We start from the raw sequence: 19,215 nt of genomic DNA, 5'->3' as shown, positions 1-19,215 counted from the left end.
GAACCCACTAGAGCAAAGCACAAGAAGCATCCTGCAAGCCCTTGTGCTGGGCAGGAGGCTGTGGCTTGCTTTAGTAGACCTTCACTTGCTGCCATTCAATGCAGTTCCTTGTACCTTTCTGATCTGGAAGCATTTTGCATCCTTCTGACCCCTACTTGGTGCAACTCATCCAGCCAGCAAGATAAGTGTAGGTGAATTTTGAAACCATAAGGAAATTATTTGAGTGCCTTTCTACTGATAAACAGGACAGAGGGACAAATAAATGGCTTTGACTTGAAGTCAGGTCAGTAGCAGCTAAAGTCTATCTGCAGCTAAAGTGTATTCTAGAGACTAAAACGTACCTTCTTCTGTTAGCTCCTGGGCCTCTGTCCTTGTTTGCCCTTGTGGTCAACTGCATATAGTACTGAGAGGCTGAATTCAAAGATCTGGTCCTGCAAGAAGCATCGGGCAGTACAGGACCTTTGGTATTTCTTGTTTGATAAGCACAATGCCTTAACTTGCAGTGCTTTATTTTAAGGTGTGTTTTTGTTCTGTCTTCCCAGGTTGCTCCACCACTCCCCAGCAGACGTGAAGCCAAACCTCCCCCTCCACCCCCAAAGACCAGGAAATCCAGCGTTGTCTCTTCAGAGCAAGGCTTGCAGTGAGGATCAGCACTCGCTGGCACAGCAGCAAGCACCCAGAGTGAAATACCTGCTTTCTTTTTACTGACAGCACTGGGCTCTCTGCCCCAAACCCACCAGTGATCTCACCTGCTGTTCCATTCACTCCCTTTGGAGGCTGCTTTGGGAAATACCACAAGGGACTGGTATTGTGACTGTATGCCCTAATCCCTGGTTTACCTTTCCAGTACTGAGACACTAATCACATCACAGGAGAGGTCACCCTGCTGGAATTCTCTTAGTCTTGTCTATCCTGGTTCTTTCCCTGATGCAATGTCAGCAGCTCATTCCTAGTGTAGCTGTCACGGTAGTGGTTTGCACCAGGGTTTGAACAAGGTAAGCCACACCAGTATGTGTCCTGCAGTGTCTTCACATAAGTTCATTACACTTCACAGCTGCACTTCCCTCCTCCTGTCCCTGTGGCATAGCCCAGGCCTGATCTGCATGAAGTGAAACAGCTCACAGCCCTGAGTTGTGAAATGTCAGCTCCTGGGATGTCAGGTGCTGGTGTGTGATGTGCAGTCTCCAAAGGTTCTTGATTGCAGGCAGAGACCTGAGCATTGTTAGCAGAATAAGGTCTTTTTGTTTTGCTAGTCACCATATGTATTGAAGATGAAGTGCAGACATTCTGCCTTCACCTTAAATACATACATCTACCATCTCAGCTCTGAGTAGTGGCAGTTGCTCATTCCCAATGGAAAGTTTAGGCTCACCAGTACTTTGTCACAATTTCCCTGTTGATTCTGGTTTTAACACTACAGAGCAGTTGGTTCTCCACCCTGAACTGTGTTACCTCCCTCGTTTGTGCTTGGTAGAATGTTTCACCTTGTGCTTTTTAATAGGGTGCAAAAAGGTGCCTCACACCAGTGAATATGTGAGTAGAAGCTGCACTGAGACCAGCACTGTCCTGGTACCAGCACCTGAGAGGATGGAGTGCACAGCTCTAGCTGTACATCCTGACCTCAGAAACAAAGTCTGGAAGTTACTGTAACCTTCACTTTGGGTAAATTCACAAAACCACAGCTAATTCTCATCCTGGCTTTTTCCCTGCACCCATTTGTGGCAGTTCTTGCACTTTGTTTTCCAGCCTCCCTTGATCTGGGTTTTTAACAGCCACTGGACTTTTAAGAAGCTGTTTAGACCTGGGATGCATTTGGAAGACTTAACTCTTCACACTTAGTTTCCTGTTGCTTCCTCTAACACTCTGCAGCTTTTATTTCCTTGGAGGAGGAGATAATGTGTTTAATTTCTTTTGTACTTATTTGTTCCCTGCTCTGCCTGAATATCAGCATCAGTCTTTGTATAGACAAGAAACGGCACCAGATGGGCCTTAGACACAGCATGCCTCTGGGCCTGAGCACACACTGGACTCTGGCTACAAACCAGGACATCCCCATTTGTGAGCAATACTCCTCATTGTGCACCTTTCAGGGCTGCTTGCTCTGTGCTGCAGCCCTGAAGTGGGAATCCAGAAGCCAATTCAAACTCCCTTGCAGTGCAGTTCTCTGTTCACAGAGAAGCAAACCCAAAGCAACCCCAGGGTGGTTTTAGTTCAGACTGAAGTAGCCCTTTTGTTGTTACACATTCCTTTGGCTTCAGTGTGGTTCCTGTTAAAGAAACCTGCAGAAGCTGCATTTGCTTTGGTGCCTGCATGGCCCTGTGGAACAGATCACTCTCATGGAAGGATCCTATTGTATTCACATCACAGAACAGGTTGGAACCATTTGGAAGTTGCAGTCGCATCAGGCACATCTGCAGCCCTGTTGTTGCTTTAGCGCACATACAGCTGCCTTCTGCATTGTTGCCTTCTCAGGGGACATCTTGGAGACCTTCCTGGACAACTTGACCATGGTTCCCCCCTCTCTGTGGTGCATTGAAGGCCTTGTCAGCTCCACATTATGTTCTTGGATGTAGGTGCTGCTTGACTTGAGAACCACAGGGTTTTCTTGTCTTCCATGTTTTGTCCACTTCCTCCTCCTGTAACCACTGTCTTCCTTGTGCTGCACACACAAACTAAAGGTTCAGGTCCTCTGAAACTCTTCACTTGAATAAGAACTTGTCTTTTGCTCGAGGCAGAACATCAGGATGTGGTCTGAATTGTAGCAAAGTGGGTATTAACTCCACCTCTTGTTAATTCAGTGCCTTCCCCCATTCTGCATCTGCCTTTACCTCAGCCTTGGGTGCATTTCTCTTTCAGAGCAGGTTGGCTTTTAACTCCTGTGGTAAGAGCAGAAACAAAGGACTCTGTTGGAATCTCAGCTAAGGGTTTGTCAGTTGTGGGGAAACAAACTGGAGGGCTAGAAATGGGAGTAGAACATTAACGTTGTCATCTCTGCACCCCAGAAGGGAAAGCAAAGAGCAGCATTTCTACCCAATTCATGGCTTTTGAATCAAGCAAACCTCCAAGTTAAATACCGAGTCTGCAGAGAAGACAAAACTAATCCCATTTCATAGCTGGGCTCTTCAAAGCTAGTGTTACATGTCAAGTCTTAGAGGATTTAGGTTTGCTTTGGAGAAATATGCTCAACACTTGTTTTCTGGAGCTTTTAATTAAAACTTGTCATGCTGTGATAACGTCCTTTAAAATGACACAGGCTCTAATCCACATCAGGGAGGAGGGAAACAGGCAGCTTTCCACTGCAGTGGATCATTGGGTTAGGAAAGGACACCGATTCCAGTGAGAGCAGCTCTGTGATCTGCAGTGGCAGAAAACACCATCGTGTCTATGCAGTGGGTTTGGAGAACCTGCATCTAACGACCTTCACACTGTGCAGCCCAGTGTGTGCTCCACACATGAGCAGTGAGGTAGACTTGGAGTGATGATGGCTCAGATTTTCTCTCCTTATTTATTTTTGTAAGTGTAAATGGAAATAGTAAGTTTAAGATGTCTGTAATTTAACTGTAAGCTTTTTATGGTGGAAGCATTCCTGACCCGTTACTGCTGCCTTCTTTTAGTTCTTGTCATTAAAAACCTTCTCTATTTGGTATTTACTGTTGCAGACCAAATTACCTAGGGGATCAGGGTGAGCTTTTCCTAGGACTACATGGGAAAGAGAAAGAAAAGGAATAATGTGGTTTCATTCAAAGGCACAGGAGGTTCACCTGACTCTGCTCCTGGTGACATGAAAGCACCTCTAGGACTTTGTGGCACGACAGAGAGTACACAAAGGAGTATAGAGGAGCTTAATAAAGGTGGAAAGCATCTGTTGATGCTGTATTGGTCTGACTGTCTTGATTTAAGGCTGTCTGAACCCCTGGACATGCCTGACTGCATACTTCAAACCCAGTTTTCACATGCATGGTCTGCAGTTGTCTATTCAGCAGAGGTGTAAATCATCAGCAGCTCTGCAACTCAGCCCCAACATGCATGGTATTAATTGATGTAGTTTCTCACTGTTGGCATTACAGAGGTTGAATGACATGATAAACCTTGGGACTTGTTCATCTTGAATTCAGGAGAATATGGATGTTGTGTAAGAGTATTTTGTGAGTGGTTTGAGATCCCGGGTGTGATGGTTCAGTTACAAAGAGCACCTCTGCAGACTGCAAAGACCTTTCTCTTTTTCCTCTTTCTTTTAGTTCTCTGCAATTGAATCAGCAAAAAATCCAGCTTTTAAACTGGCTCTGAAGGAAGAGCAGGAGCTAAGCTTTGGAAAGGGAGTCTGCGTCTCTCTGGGTAAATGACATCTGATTCACTAAGTCTGTAAAGCAAGGTGTATAAATTCACATGGTTTTTAAAGTGTATTAACTGTTGTAAAGTTTGTAAATACCTTTTTAAAATAAATGTAGTTTTTATGAGTGAACCAGTAAAAAAAGAGCATACAAAGATCTTTCATTCAAGTACAGAAGCGCGAGTGGAATTACATCCCAACTGTAAGTTTAGTCTTGGTTTTTAATGCTGTATTACTGTTTTATCCGGGGTCCAGGGAGATCAGACACAGCCCTTGGCCAGGCATTGTCTGCATGTGGGAAACAAAAGCTGTCATGTCCAAGTTCTCATTGCAGGACACAAAGCAGACCTGCTGCTGAGTCCCCACCACTGGACTGGAACGTGTTCTCTTTTGCATGCAAGCTGATAATCAACACAACAATTATCTCCTCCTATTTACATGCAACTGCAGAGGATTTATTCACATACATCAATCTGAGCAAAGTTCATTTGAAGAGAATTGAGGGGTTTGGGAAGAGAATTTTGAGAGCTTTGACATTCTATTCTGGGTCTGTTGTTCCCTTTGGCTTCATGGGTTAAGGCTTCTTTCGTCTGGCTTCTTCCATCAGACTTTCCTGTAGACACACACATCATATACTTCTTTTAAAGGGAAGGAATAACTTTGATAATGGAACTTTAAGGCTTGGTCAGATGCTCAAATGCTCACGGTCTACACGGGAGGAGGATTAGAATGACATAAATCTGACCCGACACGATCTCTCTGCCACCTGCTCCAGGCTCTGATCATCCAGTATAATGTAACTGACACTTATAATGGCCCTTTTCATCCCAAAGTGCGTGACCAACTTTACATCTGTTGGTGGATCCAGCACCACAGCGGTTCTTGGAGTGTAACCCAGCAGCTGTTGAACACCACACATTGACAGCAGCTCAGGGCAGGCAGCATGAGCTTGAACAAAGCAACACCTCTGTGGGCTTGAGCAGTTGGCCAAGAGAGCAGAGACAAGAAAGCAGAACCATCACAGGGTCATTGCAGAGTGGCACAGTTGCCCTGTTACCATTCTCTGTGTAGCTTAGTGCTGTTTGAATGGAAACTGTGTTCCTGTGTCACATCCTGCTGGATCTGGTCTCCTGTCTGTTTCTGTATGTTCTTGCCTCACAGTCAAAAGCCTGAGGTGTTTTGGATGGATGCCCTGGCTGAACATGTTCTGGTTTGCCCTCATGTGCCTTAGCTAGGTGTATTCTTGTTTGTGCTCACTACCAGCTTCTCCAGGAAATGATGAAGGTAATTGGGAACGTTTTTCCATAGGGTGGACCATTTCCAGACACATTCCCTTTCATTGCACAAGATTCCTGTAGCAGCTCCAGGAATGTGTTGCATTGGAAAAGCTGCATCTGGAAAAAGCTTTACTTTGTTTTCAGTGTTATTAAGCAGCTAGAAATAAGGCTGCATAGTTCAGGCTGTGCTACAGGAGTAAGACATGCAAGCGAAGGGTTTGATGCTGAGGTTTAGGAGCTTTTGTACTGATGTGCAAGGTTAGCAGCAGTTTCTGAGCAAGCCTAAGAGCTAAGTTGGAAGAACAATCCTATAATGGTTCAGATTGGAAGGGACCTTAAAGCTCTGTGTTCCATGTTATGTCCAGGACAAATAGGATTAAAGATGACTTAAAAATACTTCATTTTTAGGTAGCTGGGTAGTTCCTGCATGCAAATCCAGTGGCAGCCTGGTGCCTGCACCACTGGCACTCAATTCATGAGCCTTCATTCAGGCCAGGTTCCTCAGTGAAAGCTGTAGTGCATACTTGAAACTTCTGCTCTGGCTTCACAAGTGAAGTACAGATTGAGAGTTTCAACTTGTAGGGCAGCTCAGAGACACTTCCCAGGAAGTGGTGACCATCTGGCCCCATCAAGGTGTTGCTGTATTAATTAAAGAGCACATTTTGGCTTGAGTATTCTTTCTGTGGCAGTTAGTTTGGATGTGAAGTCTCTGCTGTCATGGCATTAGAGCATCTAATGGAAAATCCATTTCCCAGCCTAGGGACCTTGGGAGCAGCAGCTTCCATATCGCTTGATCCTTCAGCTGGCAAAGAGTGCCTTTTGAAGTTAAGCATCTGTGAATGCTGCATAGATTTATATTAAGGTGGAATGGGTTTGACTTGGTTTTGATTTAGTGGGTAATGACATTGCTACACCGGAGCATAAGGATAACGTAGCCCTGTCCTAGGGCTGAGGTACTTGAGGATGATGCAGACACTGGGGCAGAGCCAGCATTGCCACATGTGAACTGAACTGAACTTAATGCCTCTTCCTCTTCCTCCATCAGCCTTTTTTCTCTTCCCTCTGTGTACATTCCCAGCCTGCACCCATCCCCTAATTTTCCCATAGGGATAGAGTTACATCCATTACTCACCACGGCTTCCTTCAGAGCACTCAGCCTGGAACGCTGGTACGAGCCTGGGCATTCCATCCTCTGCACTTCCCCCATATTTTCCATGTCACTTGCAATCTGGAGTGGGAAGAGAAAGAAGGTTTATTTCTGCTAAAGCAACGTTGCCCTAATACAGATGAAGAGGAAACTGTTCCACTGCACAACTTCCATTCAGCTCGTTCCCAGGTGCCACAGCCAGCTTAAAATCAGGATGCTGGGACTACCATTACAAGGGACTATACAGGAAGTACTAGAAAGAATGGGAAAGTCACTGAGGGACAGAACCTTCCACATCAGCTTTGACATCTGCTTACCCTCTAATTCATTGCCATATCTCTGGATGAATGTTGTCTACAACAGCCCATCAGAGGCTGAAATATAGGGAGAGGATGAAATCAGGTTTAACCTGGAATTGAGACTCCATCATCTCTCCTTTGGAGCAGCCTGCCCAGGCCTCTCCATCTTCGTGTAAGGCTGGCAAATGTCATCTTACCCTAACAATTACTTTCCAGTTACTATAAAAAAGTGGGTGTATATACATATGTATAGATAGATATATAGACATAATGGTATATAGATACATAGACATAATGATACATAGATATATACAGTGAAGCTATATTACCTCTTCTTTGCTTCCATCTTTTACAGACAAGGGATCTTAGCTAAAGCCACAGGGTGTTTTACAGTCTAGAACCCACCTCCTGAAATGATCCCATCATGTTTTCCGAGCTCCGTTTTCCTCCTGGTTGCAGGCCATACGACCAGTGTTGAGCCAAGCAGATTTCCACAGACAGGACAAGCAGGAGGATGCTGACAGAGATCTTCCTGGACTGCTCCATCCTGTGAGAGAACACAACATCTTTCTGTTCATAACAACATCACAGCTCCATTTGATCCTACAGAATTAGGGAGATGCTGCAGTTCTGGATCTCTGTACCCCAGTGGCATTGTGCTGATGTGGGAGCTGGCTTTTGAGCCTCTCCAAGTGTGGATTAGCTCCTTATAAAGAGATTTAATAGCTGAAAAATCTGGATGAGGATCTACAGTAGGATTTTTGATCCCCCTTTCAGAGCTTCCAGAATGTCTGGACCTCAAAGGTTCCATGGAAGTCCCTGTTGAGGTTGAACAGATGCGTTAAGTTTAGCTGGTTTCTATTATCCCTGCTCCTTAAGAAATGCTATTTTCAGTCCCTTCTAATGCAAGTTTCTTCTAATACAAGCATCTGTAAGCACAACAGGTAAGAAAGAGCATGGGACACTCTTCAGTTACGTTACCTGCTTGCTGAGAGAGGTTCCAGAGGAACTCCAGCTCTCCTCCGTTTGAAGTGCCCTGTGAGTGTTCTTATCTTCTCAGGTTTTATACCCAACCATCCCAAGGCCAAACCCTTCACAGCAGGTGACTTTATCTAATTCTATCTCCTAGGCTGCAATTTTGTTCTTAAAAGTGCTGTAATGCAGCGGGAGGAAAGCACATAATGGGAACACCCCTGTGCAGCTATTAAATACAGCTGCTTTCTCAAAGAGCAATAAAAGTAACAGCCTTTCTTTAAGAGGCTGGAAAGCTGCCATTCAAATCCAGCTGATTGCTGCTGTCCCATGGAAAAGGCACCATCTTTTCTTGCAGTAAGTTCTAAGATGTAAGTAAAAGGTTTTGGGTGAAGTTGGAAGTTGTTGAGGTCTTGAAATGGGGGAGGAATTCAGCTTGGTCCATCCCTGTTTATCAGGCATGAAGGAAACAGTTCCATGCTTAAACAAGAGCCTGGGCTTTCACGTGTGCACAGAGCTCATCCAGTTCCAACCCCTTCCACTGGAGCAGCTGCTCCAAGCCCTGTGTCCAACCTGGCCTTGAGCACTGCCAGGGATGGGGCAGCCACAGCTTCTCTGGGCACCCTGTGCCAGCGCCTCAGCACCCTCACAGGGAACAGCTTCTGCCTCAGAGCTCAGCTCAGTCTCCCCTCGGGCAGGTTTAAGCCATTCCCCTTGGCCTGTCCCTACATCCCTTGTCCCAAGCCCCTCTCCAGGTTTCTTGTCACCCCTTTAGACACTGGAAGACTGTCCCAAGGTCTTGTGTGTGTGTGTTTAAGGATGTGTGCTCTTCAGTCCTGAGTGTGTTTGCAGCTGTATGGACTTGGTAGCTGTTTGCAGGCTGGAGTTAAATTCAGCAGTTTTGCCTGCAGAAATGTGTTTTTTTACCCATCTGGCAGCTATTTTACTTGCTCTGCATTGTTTGATGCAGAATTGAATCTCTCTTGCTCAGTGTTCTTCAAACATCCTCTCCTGCTCCCATGACCTCTTTGACATGAATGGATTCAAAGTCATTTAAAAAGTAAGTAATTTCAGGAGGATTTAGTGACTAGCAAAGAGTAATTCTTCCTGCTCTAATGCTCCTCCTACTCACGGCAAGAGTGGCCAACACTTAACTTCAGCTGATAAACTGATCAAGCTGTGAAAATAGTTGTTGTCAGTAGGAGAAACGTCACCCCTGCGTAGGCACATGGCTTTAGAAGGGAGGTTTTCCTGTAACTCCTTTTTTCCCTGATGAGCCTCCCCAAAATTAAGGTTATTTCAATGCAAATGGAAGATGTGTTCATCCTGAGGGATGACATTTAAAGAGAGAAGGGGGCTGCTTAGCCCAATAATTGCAACTCTTCTTAACTCACTACTTTAACTCGGTCTAGTGATGATCTGGCCTTAGCATCTTTCTACAGCTGTGTTTCTCCACTGGTTTCTGTTCTGGCTCCAGAGCTGACCAACCAAAGAGTGGCAGGAAGGGCACGTAACTGTGGTTAGTGAGCTGCTGCACACTAAAGAAAAGCCTGGATTTTCCCCAGTTTTGTTCTCGAGGTGCTCTACAGCATGCACTTACACAGATGTGCTGTGTTTGTATTGTTGTGCCATAGTTTATAGTGAGCACAGGGTTTTTTTCTGTGCTTTAGCACTTTTCCCTGTTGAGCTGCTGGTGCTGTGTGATGATCATCTCCAAGTGTTCTAAATGGTGCTCATACCTGTGTAAATTCTGACTCCAGCTATTTCAGTAACCAACTATGAAGGGTGGGATCAAAGGAAAGTTGGGAAGTGTTGTAGGTGAATGACAAGTTAAAACCCCAAGTGTCTATGCAGGAGTAAAGACACCTAAACCACAGACAGCTCATGAAGTGCGTGCTCAAGTGTGGATGACTCCCAGTGTGCAAGAAGACAACCCAGACACTTCTAGATTTCACACTTTTATTAATGCAATTTAAATTAGGCTGGAACCTGCACGTTCTGAATAGGCCACCCTGGGCTATTCGTACAGCTTTGTCATAGCAAAAGAGGTACCTTCAATTCAGCTGTGAATGAATGATGCCACATGCTGTGATTATTCCAAACATAGTGCATCAGTGGAAGTTCAAATATAGTTTATACACAGTGATTATGAAAATATAGATTTTTTTCCATACAATATTTTACTTTAGCTAACTACAAAATATGATAAAGAAAAATAATTCATTTATTTCTCTAGCCCTAGGAATCTTCTTCTACTGCAACAGACACATCACTCTCCATGAAAGCGATGAGGTGGGAGGCAGGACTCCAAACTCACGCTGAAATATTCCTCTTGAATCTATAGTTGTATTTCACCAAGGATTTGGTGGTGTCCTGGAGCCAGATCAAGAGGTCTGGGAATCTTGAGGAAAGAAAATCCCAATTCTGACCCACAGAACACTGGGATTTTGAGTCCCAGAAGTTCATGTCATATGCCTGAGTCAACCCAACTTGAAAATAAGGGAGAATCCAGCAATTCCCCCCAACAAATCATATGCTGGTCCTGAACCAATCTGTCTAGATCAATGGCAAAGCAGCATTTTCACAACAACTACTGAGACAAGAAGAATTCTGCTCAGAGGACAGGAAACCTGCACTGCAAGTCAAAGACAACCCACCAAAGTGACAAGCTACTGCCAACAGTGTCACATTCTGTAAGTTTTAGGATACATTGGTTCTTAACTCCCAGTAGTAGCTGTATTTGCTTAGACTCAAGGTTAGTTTTAACTTTGGGGTGTTTTAAGTAAGCATCTGAGGTAAGAGTTCTTGATGCACCTTCTTTTTTTTGGTATAGTTTCTTCATGTGCTTTTTGATTGTGTATAAATAAACGTGTTAGATGAGACCTAGATTGACACTACAGTGGAAATAGCTTATTAAATGAAGTGCCCCACCACTTAAAGAGATGCTGTGAGGCTTTCTGCACTGCAGAAGTCACACAGTTCCCTATTTGCTCACAGGTAAAACAGTTGTGGAAAGGGTACTTTGCCCTACACGAGATGCTTTTAAAGCCACATTAAGCAGGCCCAAAGTGGAACACTTAAGATTTGGCTGGGAAAAGGGTTATGCCCATGCTTTCAAGGATTCAGTGTACAGGAGTATTTGCATAGTACATTAAGGGGAAACTGGTGCTATATATTCATATACTGGAGTAACAATGGAGGATGGAGCAAGTGCTGTGGCCACAATGCTTGTCTCTACTTTGGTGACAGTATTGTATTTTCCTATGTACATTTAATTCCCCACAAAGAATGAAAACTCTACAGGTACTCCACTTTGCAGTGGTTAGGACATCTGAAAGCGAGAGAATTCTTCTTACCAGCTGTGATTTGATAGTGCAATTTCACACTAATTTGGAAAGGATTAAAGAAGACATCCAATTTCTGAGCAGGGGGTGTTTGAGTTGCTGCGTAGGCAGATCCCTGCAGTGGAAGCAGCTTCCCCTGCACAGTTTAGAAGATGATAAAGCTGTTCTATACCTGCATTCAAACTACTACAAGGCAATATGACAGTGATGATGGTTAACTACTGTTTTCACCCCAGAAGAGTACCTGAAAACATCCTGTGGACATTGTCTAAACCACGTGTCATTTAACACACTGCATGAATGAAGAAACTAACTGTAAATACACTAGCCTAACTGTAAACCTGAACTTTGTTGCTACTATACATGAATAACATTTTCTATTCATATTGCAGCTACAGATTTAATAAATAGAATTGCATATATTGTGCTTTATAAATTAAAATGCATTCCAAAGTGAGGCAATGCTAAACAATGAATCTATTCAACTCTCCCCCCCAAACCAGCCCATTTCCTCACTCTGTTCATAAAGGTAGAAACAGACACTTTCTGTTTCTATCTTTTAAACAAACCCTCCCTCCCCCAAAAGTGATCAAAGAAGAGTTTACTTAGGCACTACTGCAAATGTAAGTTGTCTAATAATCGTCACTTCTAACTTAATAAGGGGAGGAGGTGAAGAAAGTCACAACAGAGGTTTTGATTCCTTCCTCTTCGGCATATTCTCTTCCCTATCTGACACTCTGAGACATGTGCAAAGGTGTCAGCATCTCTTCAAAGATAGCTCCTTTTACATTAGATCCCCTCAAGTTAGCTTCTTGTAGATCACAACCTGATAGATCACAGTTCTAAAGGGCAGAAGGAAAATCAATGTTAATTGGATATACCCAGAACTTAGTTCAAAACTTTACATTTCCCCAGAAACCACATCTCCCTCCAAGCACTTCAGTGTAAACATCTCCTCCATCTCTCAGGTTTAGAGTTTCATTTACTCCTTGTGACAAGCACCTTCCCACAGCAGCAGCTGGAGTTATTTTTAATGTTGTTAAGACTTAAACTCCTTGTATCAAATTCTCTTCCAGACATTACTAATGCTTGCTGAACACCGCCAGGGAGAAGCTGCCTCCTGCAGTCCCACCAAACATTACTGTGAATACCTCCCTAGGACTTGAGGAAGAACAGCCACATCCACAGCTTGGAGAGTCAGCTAGTTTGTCCTTCTGACTGTGACAGCAGTGTATCCCACACCACCAGTCAGGTAAGATTCCATCACTACTTTACAAATGGTGGCTCAGGATCAAAGTCCCCCATAAACCCAAGCAACTGAGTTTCTCTGAAGTTCTTCAGTGATGGCATGAGCTCCATGCATCACTTTTGAGATGAGACAAGCCATTCCTGTGGCTTTGGGGTGCTGGTAAATCCAAGACATTAGACTCACTTTACAAAGTGAGGCTAGAATGAGATTGCTTACATCATCTATAGTCCACTAAGCCTGAAAAAAGACTGGTTCACTGTAGCAGGTTTGAAGCTGGAGACCTCAGCCAAAAGCCAGCAATCGTCCCAACTTTATCAGTTGACTGCTTAGTGTATTAATGAATCATAACTCACTTCCAGATCAGTTCCTGCCAAAGTTGCTCCTCTAAGATTACAGTTTTTTAGCTTTGCATTTTTCAGCGTTGCAACTCTTAGATTAATTCCTGTCATTTGACTGCCTTCCATGTCCACACCTTTCAGGTTGGCACCTACAACACACAAAGCGTAGTTTTATGAGGAGAAACAGAATCACAGCAGCTCCAGAACAATGCTTCCTCAGAATCATGTAAATTGACAGAGATCAAGGCAGAACCTGGAATTTAATGACTGTCTGGTCACACGGTCCTGTATTTGTGGCCTTGTTTCATGAAGACATGGATTGTACGAACCAGAGCAAACCTTTCACATGCCATGTAGCTTTACAAACACATGGTTCAGTTTCCACAAAACCTCCTTACCTTCCAAATTAGCTTTAAGGCCTGATGGATCTTCAAAATTGCACCCTTTTAGAGATGCTCCTTCTGCATTGGAACACAGCATTTTCACCCCTTGAAGGTTTGCACACTGGTAGAGAGACACATCAGTGAGACTGGTAAAAGCTCAAAGATGAACAGTACCAAGAATGAGCAGAGTTTTAAATTTGGAAGTGAATCCTATTAAAGCACAACAGCCTTGTTATTGTGGGGAAGTGCAAGAACTTGCTATACAATTACCTCTCTATCATCAAGAAGGTAGACAGTTATCACTCAGTGTCCTTCCCCCCCTTTTTTTACCTAAGAGCATCAAAAACCTTGTGATCTAACTAGAAAATACTGAAGAACTACATGTTTTACACTTATCTGCTTGTTCCAATTCCTCTTCCCTTAAAGTAAAGGACAGCCTGGACTTTCCAAGACACAGCAGCTCTTACATCAAGCACTGATCCGGAGAGGTCAGCTCTCTCAAGATTGGCACAGCACAGGTTAGCATGTGCCAGGTTGCACCGGCTCAGGTTTGCCATCTTGAAGTTGATGTATCGAAGGTCGAGACGTGAGAGATCTGCTCCACTGAAATTGAGACCCTAAGAACAAAGCAAGAAACCCCACAATGATGCTGCAGGATATTCCCCCCTGAACATCAACACTACAGAGCAAGACAGAGTCTGCATTTTCCTACCTGACAGCGCAGCTCTGACTTGGTTGGCGTTGCCAGCAAGAATCGGACAAACTCCTTGCGAGAGATAGGAGAATGATCCTCAGCTGGCTGTGAATTCTGTTGAGAGAGTTGTTTAAAAGCTAATATAGATAGGACTAACATTATATATTGCCTGGAAGGATAGGGCAAGTGCAGTTGTGTATTAAAGAAAACAAATTACCTTAATAGCTATTTCTAGATGTTCAATTAGTGAATCGATACCAAAAAACCTGGCTTCCTCCAAAACACCTACCAAAACAAAGCAGTATTTGTTATGCACAGGGAGGTATTAAACAAGAGAGCACTCTTCTTCCCTCACTGGAGAAAGCCACACTAAGAACATGCCAAAAAGTTTGGGTTAATGCATCTTTACTGGTGGAGAAGCATCCATTCAACTGACTCTCCCTACTTGTAACACCTTTTACACATTTTAGCTACACTAACAAAGAGGAATAAATAGATCACTTGAAGTTTAAGGAGTCTTGAAGAAAAGCATAAACTCATCACACTGACAACCAATACATTACAACAGATGGAACTGGATAGAGGAAAAGTGAGCTTGCTTGCAGCTAAAAGGAAAAAGTAACTCAGAAAGGATGTTTCCAATACCAGTATTAAGTTAAAGACATCAAATCCAGAATCACAGCCAGATATTAATCCATTAGGGAGAATTTCTCATGTTCTCAAGAGAAGTCAGTTTAAGCAGTCATTAAACCAAGCATGAGGAATTGCAATGCTTGAGAATAAATTCACCAAAGAAATATCCCAAACACTTAGATGAGCATACTAAAGTCCCACTCATTTTACCACCTTTACCTGAGGGCAAAGTTTAACTTCCAAAGAGTAATAATTTAGGAGATGTCATACAGGTAATACCTACCTAGCAAATTAATGCCATCATTTACAATGAGCTGTCCGTGACGCAAATAGTTCAAAATTGGCTCAAAATACTCTGGACTGCGGTCAATTAGGAATGCTCCTCTATGATCTTGCTTATTTCCCCAAGCATCTGTTTCCACAACATATATATAATTAAATTTGATGTAGTAATAGAAGAGCATTTGCTTCAGTTTCAGAACTTTATTACCAAAGGGGACTGGGTTATGAAACATTCCACTTGAAAGGGTGTTTCTCAGAGAATAGGAAGGAAGAGAGGAGTGTGAAGGGGCAAATCACCTTAAAATGAACTTGCTCCTCCTGCTATAAAGAACTGTTTTATCACATACATAGGAATTTTTGCTCAAATCAAAGCAGAATTAAGATCTTAGTCTGTCCCCATTTCTTAAAGGCTCTTGTGCAGTGTTTGCTCATTGATTTCGTTGACAAAAGTGAGCAAGATGCAACAGTAAGATGAAAACTTAAAGACCCCAAAATATTAATGATGGATGGAAATTGTATTTTCAGTTTGGGAGATAAGCTCCATGGGCAATGGAGAAATAATTATTTGAAAAAGATTCTATGTTCTGCTATGATACTTCATACTTTTGATATTTCAAATTATGAACAAGAGTTTCAACTTGATAGTGCCTTTGGCCTACTTTGCTAATTTGTTCCTTAAGAAATAAAGCTTATTTCAATATACTAACCTTTATCTTTAAACATGTGGGCCAACATGCTGTCAGGTTCTTTGTTAACCAAAGTGCTCCTAGAAAACAAAGGCAGCACAATTTGAGTGCATGTTCTGCTCACAAGACAAACCTGGGGTTTATTGGTGTGTATTTTCTGCCCTTGACAGCTTGAAGGCAATGCTGGTGTGTGATACACATTCCAACAGCTACCATGCTGCTAACTCATATAGTGGGATAGCAAAACATGTTTCTGACCTGCTGTATCATATTTTAAATACAAAGCACTTGGCTAACTGAAATATTCCAAGGACAAATCCAGGCCTGTTCAGCCTTTACACCAGTTTTACTTCATATGTAAAACTAAATACAAAAAACAGAGAAAGCATCAGGAGTCAAAGACCTCCAACTCCATGCTGTTATTTTCTAGCTCTTTTGCAAGAGCACCTGAGCCTCACCAACTGTTACAACCTATCACTGAACTCAAATCCTTTAAGAACAAACCCAATGAGCTGCAGTTCTACCGTGTAGTGGTGAAGTATCGGCCTCCAACATTGAGTGTTAACCAGTCCGTGTGGGACCCTGTCAGTCCTTCATGAGGTCTCCCATCAGTCTGAGGATCTACACGGAGGAGAAAGTCATTCTTAGAGAAATGGTTTCATTTCTGAATGCTCCATATGGTAAGAAAACCACCAGAAAATAAACTTTTAGATTTACTTTCAAGCAAAACAAAACCTCTTTCCATTAAACTAAAGGTTAAGAGAATAAGAATTAGAGACTTACCAATGAATGGTTCCCCTTCACAGACAAACAGAACATCATCATCCCTGAGAGAGGAAGAGGAAAAATAAGATTACTCATAAATTCTTCTTCATTTCCTTCACAGTGGGAACTCCTCCTGATTTGTTTCAGGTCAATGACAATCAGTTGCCATTATTTAGAGCTTCAGTATCTCATTTCCATCTCTATTTTGCAGGTTCCAGACTGTAATGTGACTGACGTTACTGGAGATGTTATCTGAACCAACCAGGTAGGCATCATTTCTGTTACTCAACCAGTTCAGTTTTACAAAACAGTTTATTTCCTCCCCACTCTGTGAGTATTTATTCTACAAAGCCCAAGCAATGCTGGAGTTTGTCTCCTTTTAGGAAAACCCTCATCCAAGTGCAGACTACACACTGGGATTTTCCTGGTACATACAGCACACCACGAATCAACACAGGGGGGATGCTAAAAGGCATAAAATGCAGCTTCAGTCAGTATCAATTTCTGATTCATCAAGGTAGAAATGCTTTGAAATTCAAAAGACAGTTTTATGTTTCCTTGAGGCATGAAAGCACTTTTGGGCATACTGCCTAGGAATGATACTATCTGTTTTTAAGGAAAGCTCTGGTTATTGATTAAGGTCAGAGGATTAATAGGCCAGTAAGTCTCTTAATCCATACCCATGATTTGACTTCCATTGGCTAAGCCTTACCTAATCAAAGCGATATCATCAATGAGTCCACCTTTTCCATTGTAAACACTGGTCGCTTTTATTCCAAGCTTATTACTAGCCACAGACAGCAAATCTGATAAAGTCCCATACACAGCCACAACCTGTGGGAGAGAGAAGTAGCTGCAGGCTCTGTGTTCGTATGGCTTGTCAGTTCAGGCTGGTTACCAGGTTAACACCTTCTTACAGAGGGAGGGAGATCATGTACAGATCTTTACTATTAAAAGGAAACAAACAGACCAACTTTGATGTTAGAAGCAGACCTGCCTTAAAACAGGGTGGCCTGCACATCTGTGATTGCAAGTCAAGGTACTTGAGGAGGCAGTGAGGGAAGGAGTCTTGGTACTATATTATGATTCAGTTATTTATTTCTCTGAAGAAATACTGCTATTTGCCCTAAGCCCCTCCAGAATTTATATCCCTCTCTAAAACCAAAGGTTAAACTATAGTCCCATTAGCTGTATTTACTCCAGACGTGGATGGGAAGAACTGGAGAGCACAGGTAGCATCTAGTAGAACCATAGGGCCTTTTCCTATGCTGGTTGTGCCTAGAAACATCACTGTTTTCCCTCTTGAGACAACATTTCATAGGGTTTAAACACACAAAGGGAGTTTAAGCAGGATTATTTGCTTAAACTGGCTCTCCAGCAGTGTTAGTCTGACGTGGCAGAGGCCTGACATCCTGCAAGATGAAGACTTTCCTTTGGGTCTGATGTAGTAACTTTTGTTTGAGGAATAATATATTGCAGTATATTGAGAATATATCGCAGTATATTGAAACTGTATCACAGTATATCTAACTGAACTCTCACATTTACCAGACATACATAAAACCATCCAGAAAGGTAGGACATCCTGCACTATCTGAAATGACAGGCTGCAAGGGCACCAAGCAGAAGCCCATCATAAGAAACTAAAGGTCTATTCTTCAATATCCTTGTGTCATATCATATAACAATCAGAACCTCAGAAGCAAAGACGGCTTTAATGTAGGCACATTATTGCACCTCATTTGGGGGCTGGAACTAATCGATCTCAAGGTCCTTTCTGACCCAAACCATTCCAGCCTTCTGTACGGAAGCCGTGTTAAAGCGGGAGCTGAGCCATCCAGGCACTTAACACATTACACACCGAGGAAAACTCATTCTTCCTTATGCTTCCAACAGTGACATTTCGGGGCCGGTCACAATTCCCAATCGCTTCCCACCCTCCCTTAGCCCGGGCGGGGCAGGACCCGCACCACCACCGTGACAGCGACCGGGCGGTGGCTTCAACCGATCCCCTCATGCGGGCAGGGGCCTGGGCTCCCGGGGCCCTGAGGGGGCCGCTGAGGGCCTCTCCTCACGGCGCGGGGGTCCCACCGGGCACCGGCGCCTGAGGGGTGGGGAAGGGGGAAGGGAAGCACGCAGGAAATGGGTGGGGGCTCGACCGGGTCACCCCCCCCCCCCCCTCCGGCCCTCACCTTCCCGTTCCGGGGGCTGCCGTTAACGAACAGCGTGACCCGCCTCATGCTGCGGCGGCGGCGGCGGCCCCGCTCCTCCTGCCGAACCCGGAAGGCAGCGCCCGCTGACCGACATGAGCGCGGCCAATGGCGGCCGCGCCGCCCCGGGAGCGGTGTCCAATAGCGAACGAGCACCGCCGGGGAGGTGGGCGGGCGGGGAACGCCCCCCCGGCGGGCTGCAGCCAATCAAGGGAGCAGTAGAGCTCCTCATTTGCATGAAGCTCGAGGTGAGGCGGAGTCGCCTCTGATTGGTCCCGGGCTGTCACGTGGGCGGATCGTTGGTGATTTGAAAAAGTTGTTTCACCGGTAACGGTTGTGATCCTTCCGCGAGGAAAAGGACAAAGAGTCCCCCGGTCCCGGAGAGCCCTACCGGCGACCGGGAAGGAGGCGGTGTGAGGCTACCTCTCCTCACGACCAGCTGTCATTCTGTGTACCTTTATCTGTGATAGATGGTGAGCGCAAAGGGGAAGCGGATGAGAAGGGCGACGGAGCGGAGGGATACGCGGTAATGCGGTTCGTTTTGAATTCCTGAGGCGGGACCGAGCCGGTGACTGAGGGGAAGCGCTGGGGCGGGCGTGAGGGGGG

General features: G+C 44.2%; 3 protein-coding genes across 3 annotated transcripts in view; 1 reads left to right on the top strand and 2 right to left on the bottom strand.

Moving 5' to 3' along the window:
• DOCK5 (dedicator of cytokinesis 5) overlaps nt 1-4,462 on the top strand; it is a 54,258-nt gene extending 49,796 nt beyond the window's left edge. The window contains exon 51 of the mRNA XM_031043285.2: nt 543-4,462. Within this exon, the coding sequence (XP_030899145.2) occupies nt 543-644 (102 nt within the window). The 3' untranslated portion in view covers nt 645-4,462. The remainder of the gene's footprint in view (nt 1-542) is intronic.
• Nucleotides 4,463-4,792: 330 nt separating this feature from the next.
• GNRH1 (gonadotropin releasing hormone 1) lies at nt 4,793-8,072 on the bottom strand. Its single transcript, XM_031043286.2, has 4 exons — nt 8,035-8,072; nt 7,459-7,600; nt 6,740-6,835; nt 4,793-4,943 (listed from the first exon to the last, which is right to left on the bottom strand). Exons 2-4 carry the CDS (start codon nt 7,597-7,599, stop codon nt 4,905-4,907), a joined length of 276 nt encoding a protein of 91 aa, XP_030899146.2. The 5' UTR covers nt 7,600; nt 8,035-8,072; the 3' UTR covers nt 4,793-4,904.
• A 1,898-nt stretch (nt 8,073-9,970) lies between these two features.
• KCTD9 (potassium channel tetramerization domain containing 9) lies at nt 9,971-18,718 on the bottom strand. The gene is made up of 12 exons (XM_005142605.3): nt 18,592-18,718; nt 17,112-17,233; nt 16,418-16,461; nt 16,159-16,255; nt 15,656-15,714; nt 14,950-15,078; nt 14,251-14,318; nt 14,052-14,147; nt 13,807-13,956; nt 13,355-13,460; nt 12,972-13,105; nt 9,971-12,211 (listed from the first exon to the last, which is right to left on the bottom strand). The coding sequence occupies exons 1-12, from the start codon at nt 18,637-18,639 to the stop codon at nt 12,095-12,097; spliced, it is 1,170 nt and encodes a 389-aa protein (XP_005142662.1). The 5' UTR covers nt 18,640-18,718; the 3' UTR covers nt 9,971-12,094.
• Between the last annotated feature and the right edge of the window lie 497 nt (nt 18,719-19,215).

Source organism: Melopsittacus undulatus, chromosome 18, assembly GCF_012275295.1.
Source record: "Melopsittacus undulatus isolate bMelUnd1 chromosome 18, bMelUnd1.mat.Z, whole genome shotgun sequence".
Taxonomy (NCBI): domain Eukaryota; kingdom Metazoa; phylum Chordata; class Aves; order Psittaciformes; family Psittaculidae; genus Melopsittacus; species Melopsittacus undulatus.
This window is presented reverse-complemented; position numbering and strand designations above follow the sequence as displayed.

Coding starts and splice junctions, on each gene's coding strand:
- GNRH1 (XM_031043286.2), bottom strand. CDS start 7,599: ATGGAGCAGTCCAGGAAGATCTCTGTCAGCATCCTCCTGCTTGTCCTG. Junction 6,836..7,458: donor TGATGGGATCATTTCAGGAG/GTGGGTTCTAGA, acceptor TTCCCACTCCAG/ATTGCAAGTGACATGGAAAA. Junction 4,944..6,739: donor GTGCTCTGAAGGAAGCCGTG/GTGAGTAATGGA, acceptor GTGTGTCTACAG/GAAAGTCTGATGGAAGAAGC.
- KCTD9 (XM_005142605.3), bottom strand. CDS start 18,639: ATGAGGCGGGTCACGCTGTTCGTTAACGGCAGCCCCCGGAACGGGAAG. Junction 15,715..16,158: donor CGATACTTCACCACTACACG/GTAGAACTGCAG, acceptor TTTGTTTTCTAG/GAGCACTTTGGTTAACAAAG. Junction 13,957..14,051: donor AGTCAGAGCTGCGCTGTCAG/GTAGGAAAATGC, acceptor CTTTGTTCTTAG/GGTCTCAATTTCAGTGGAGC.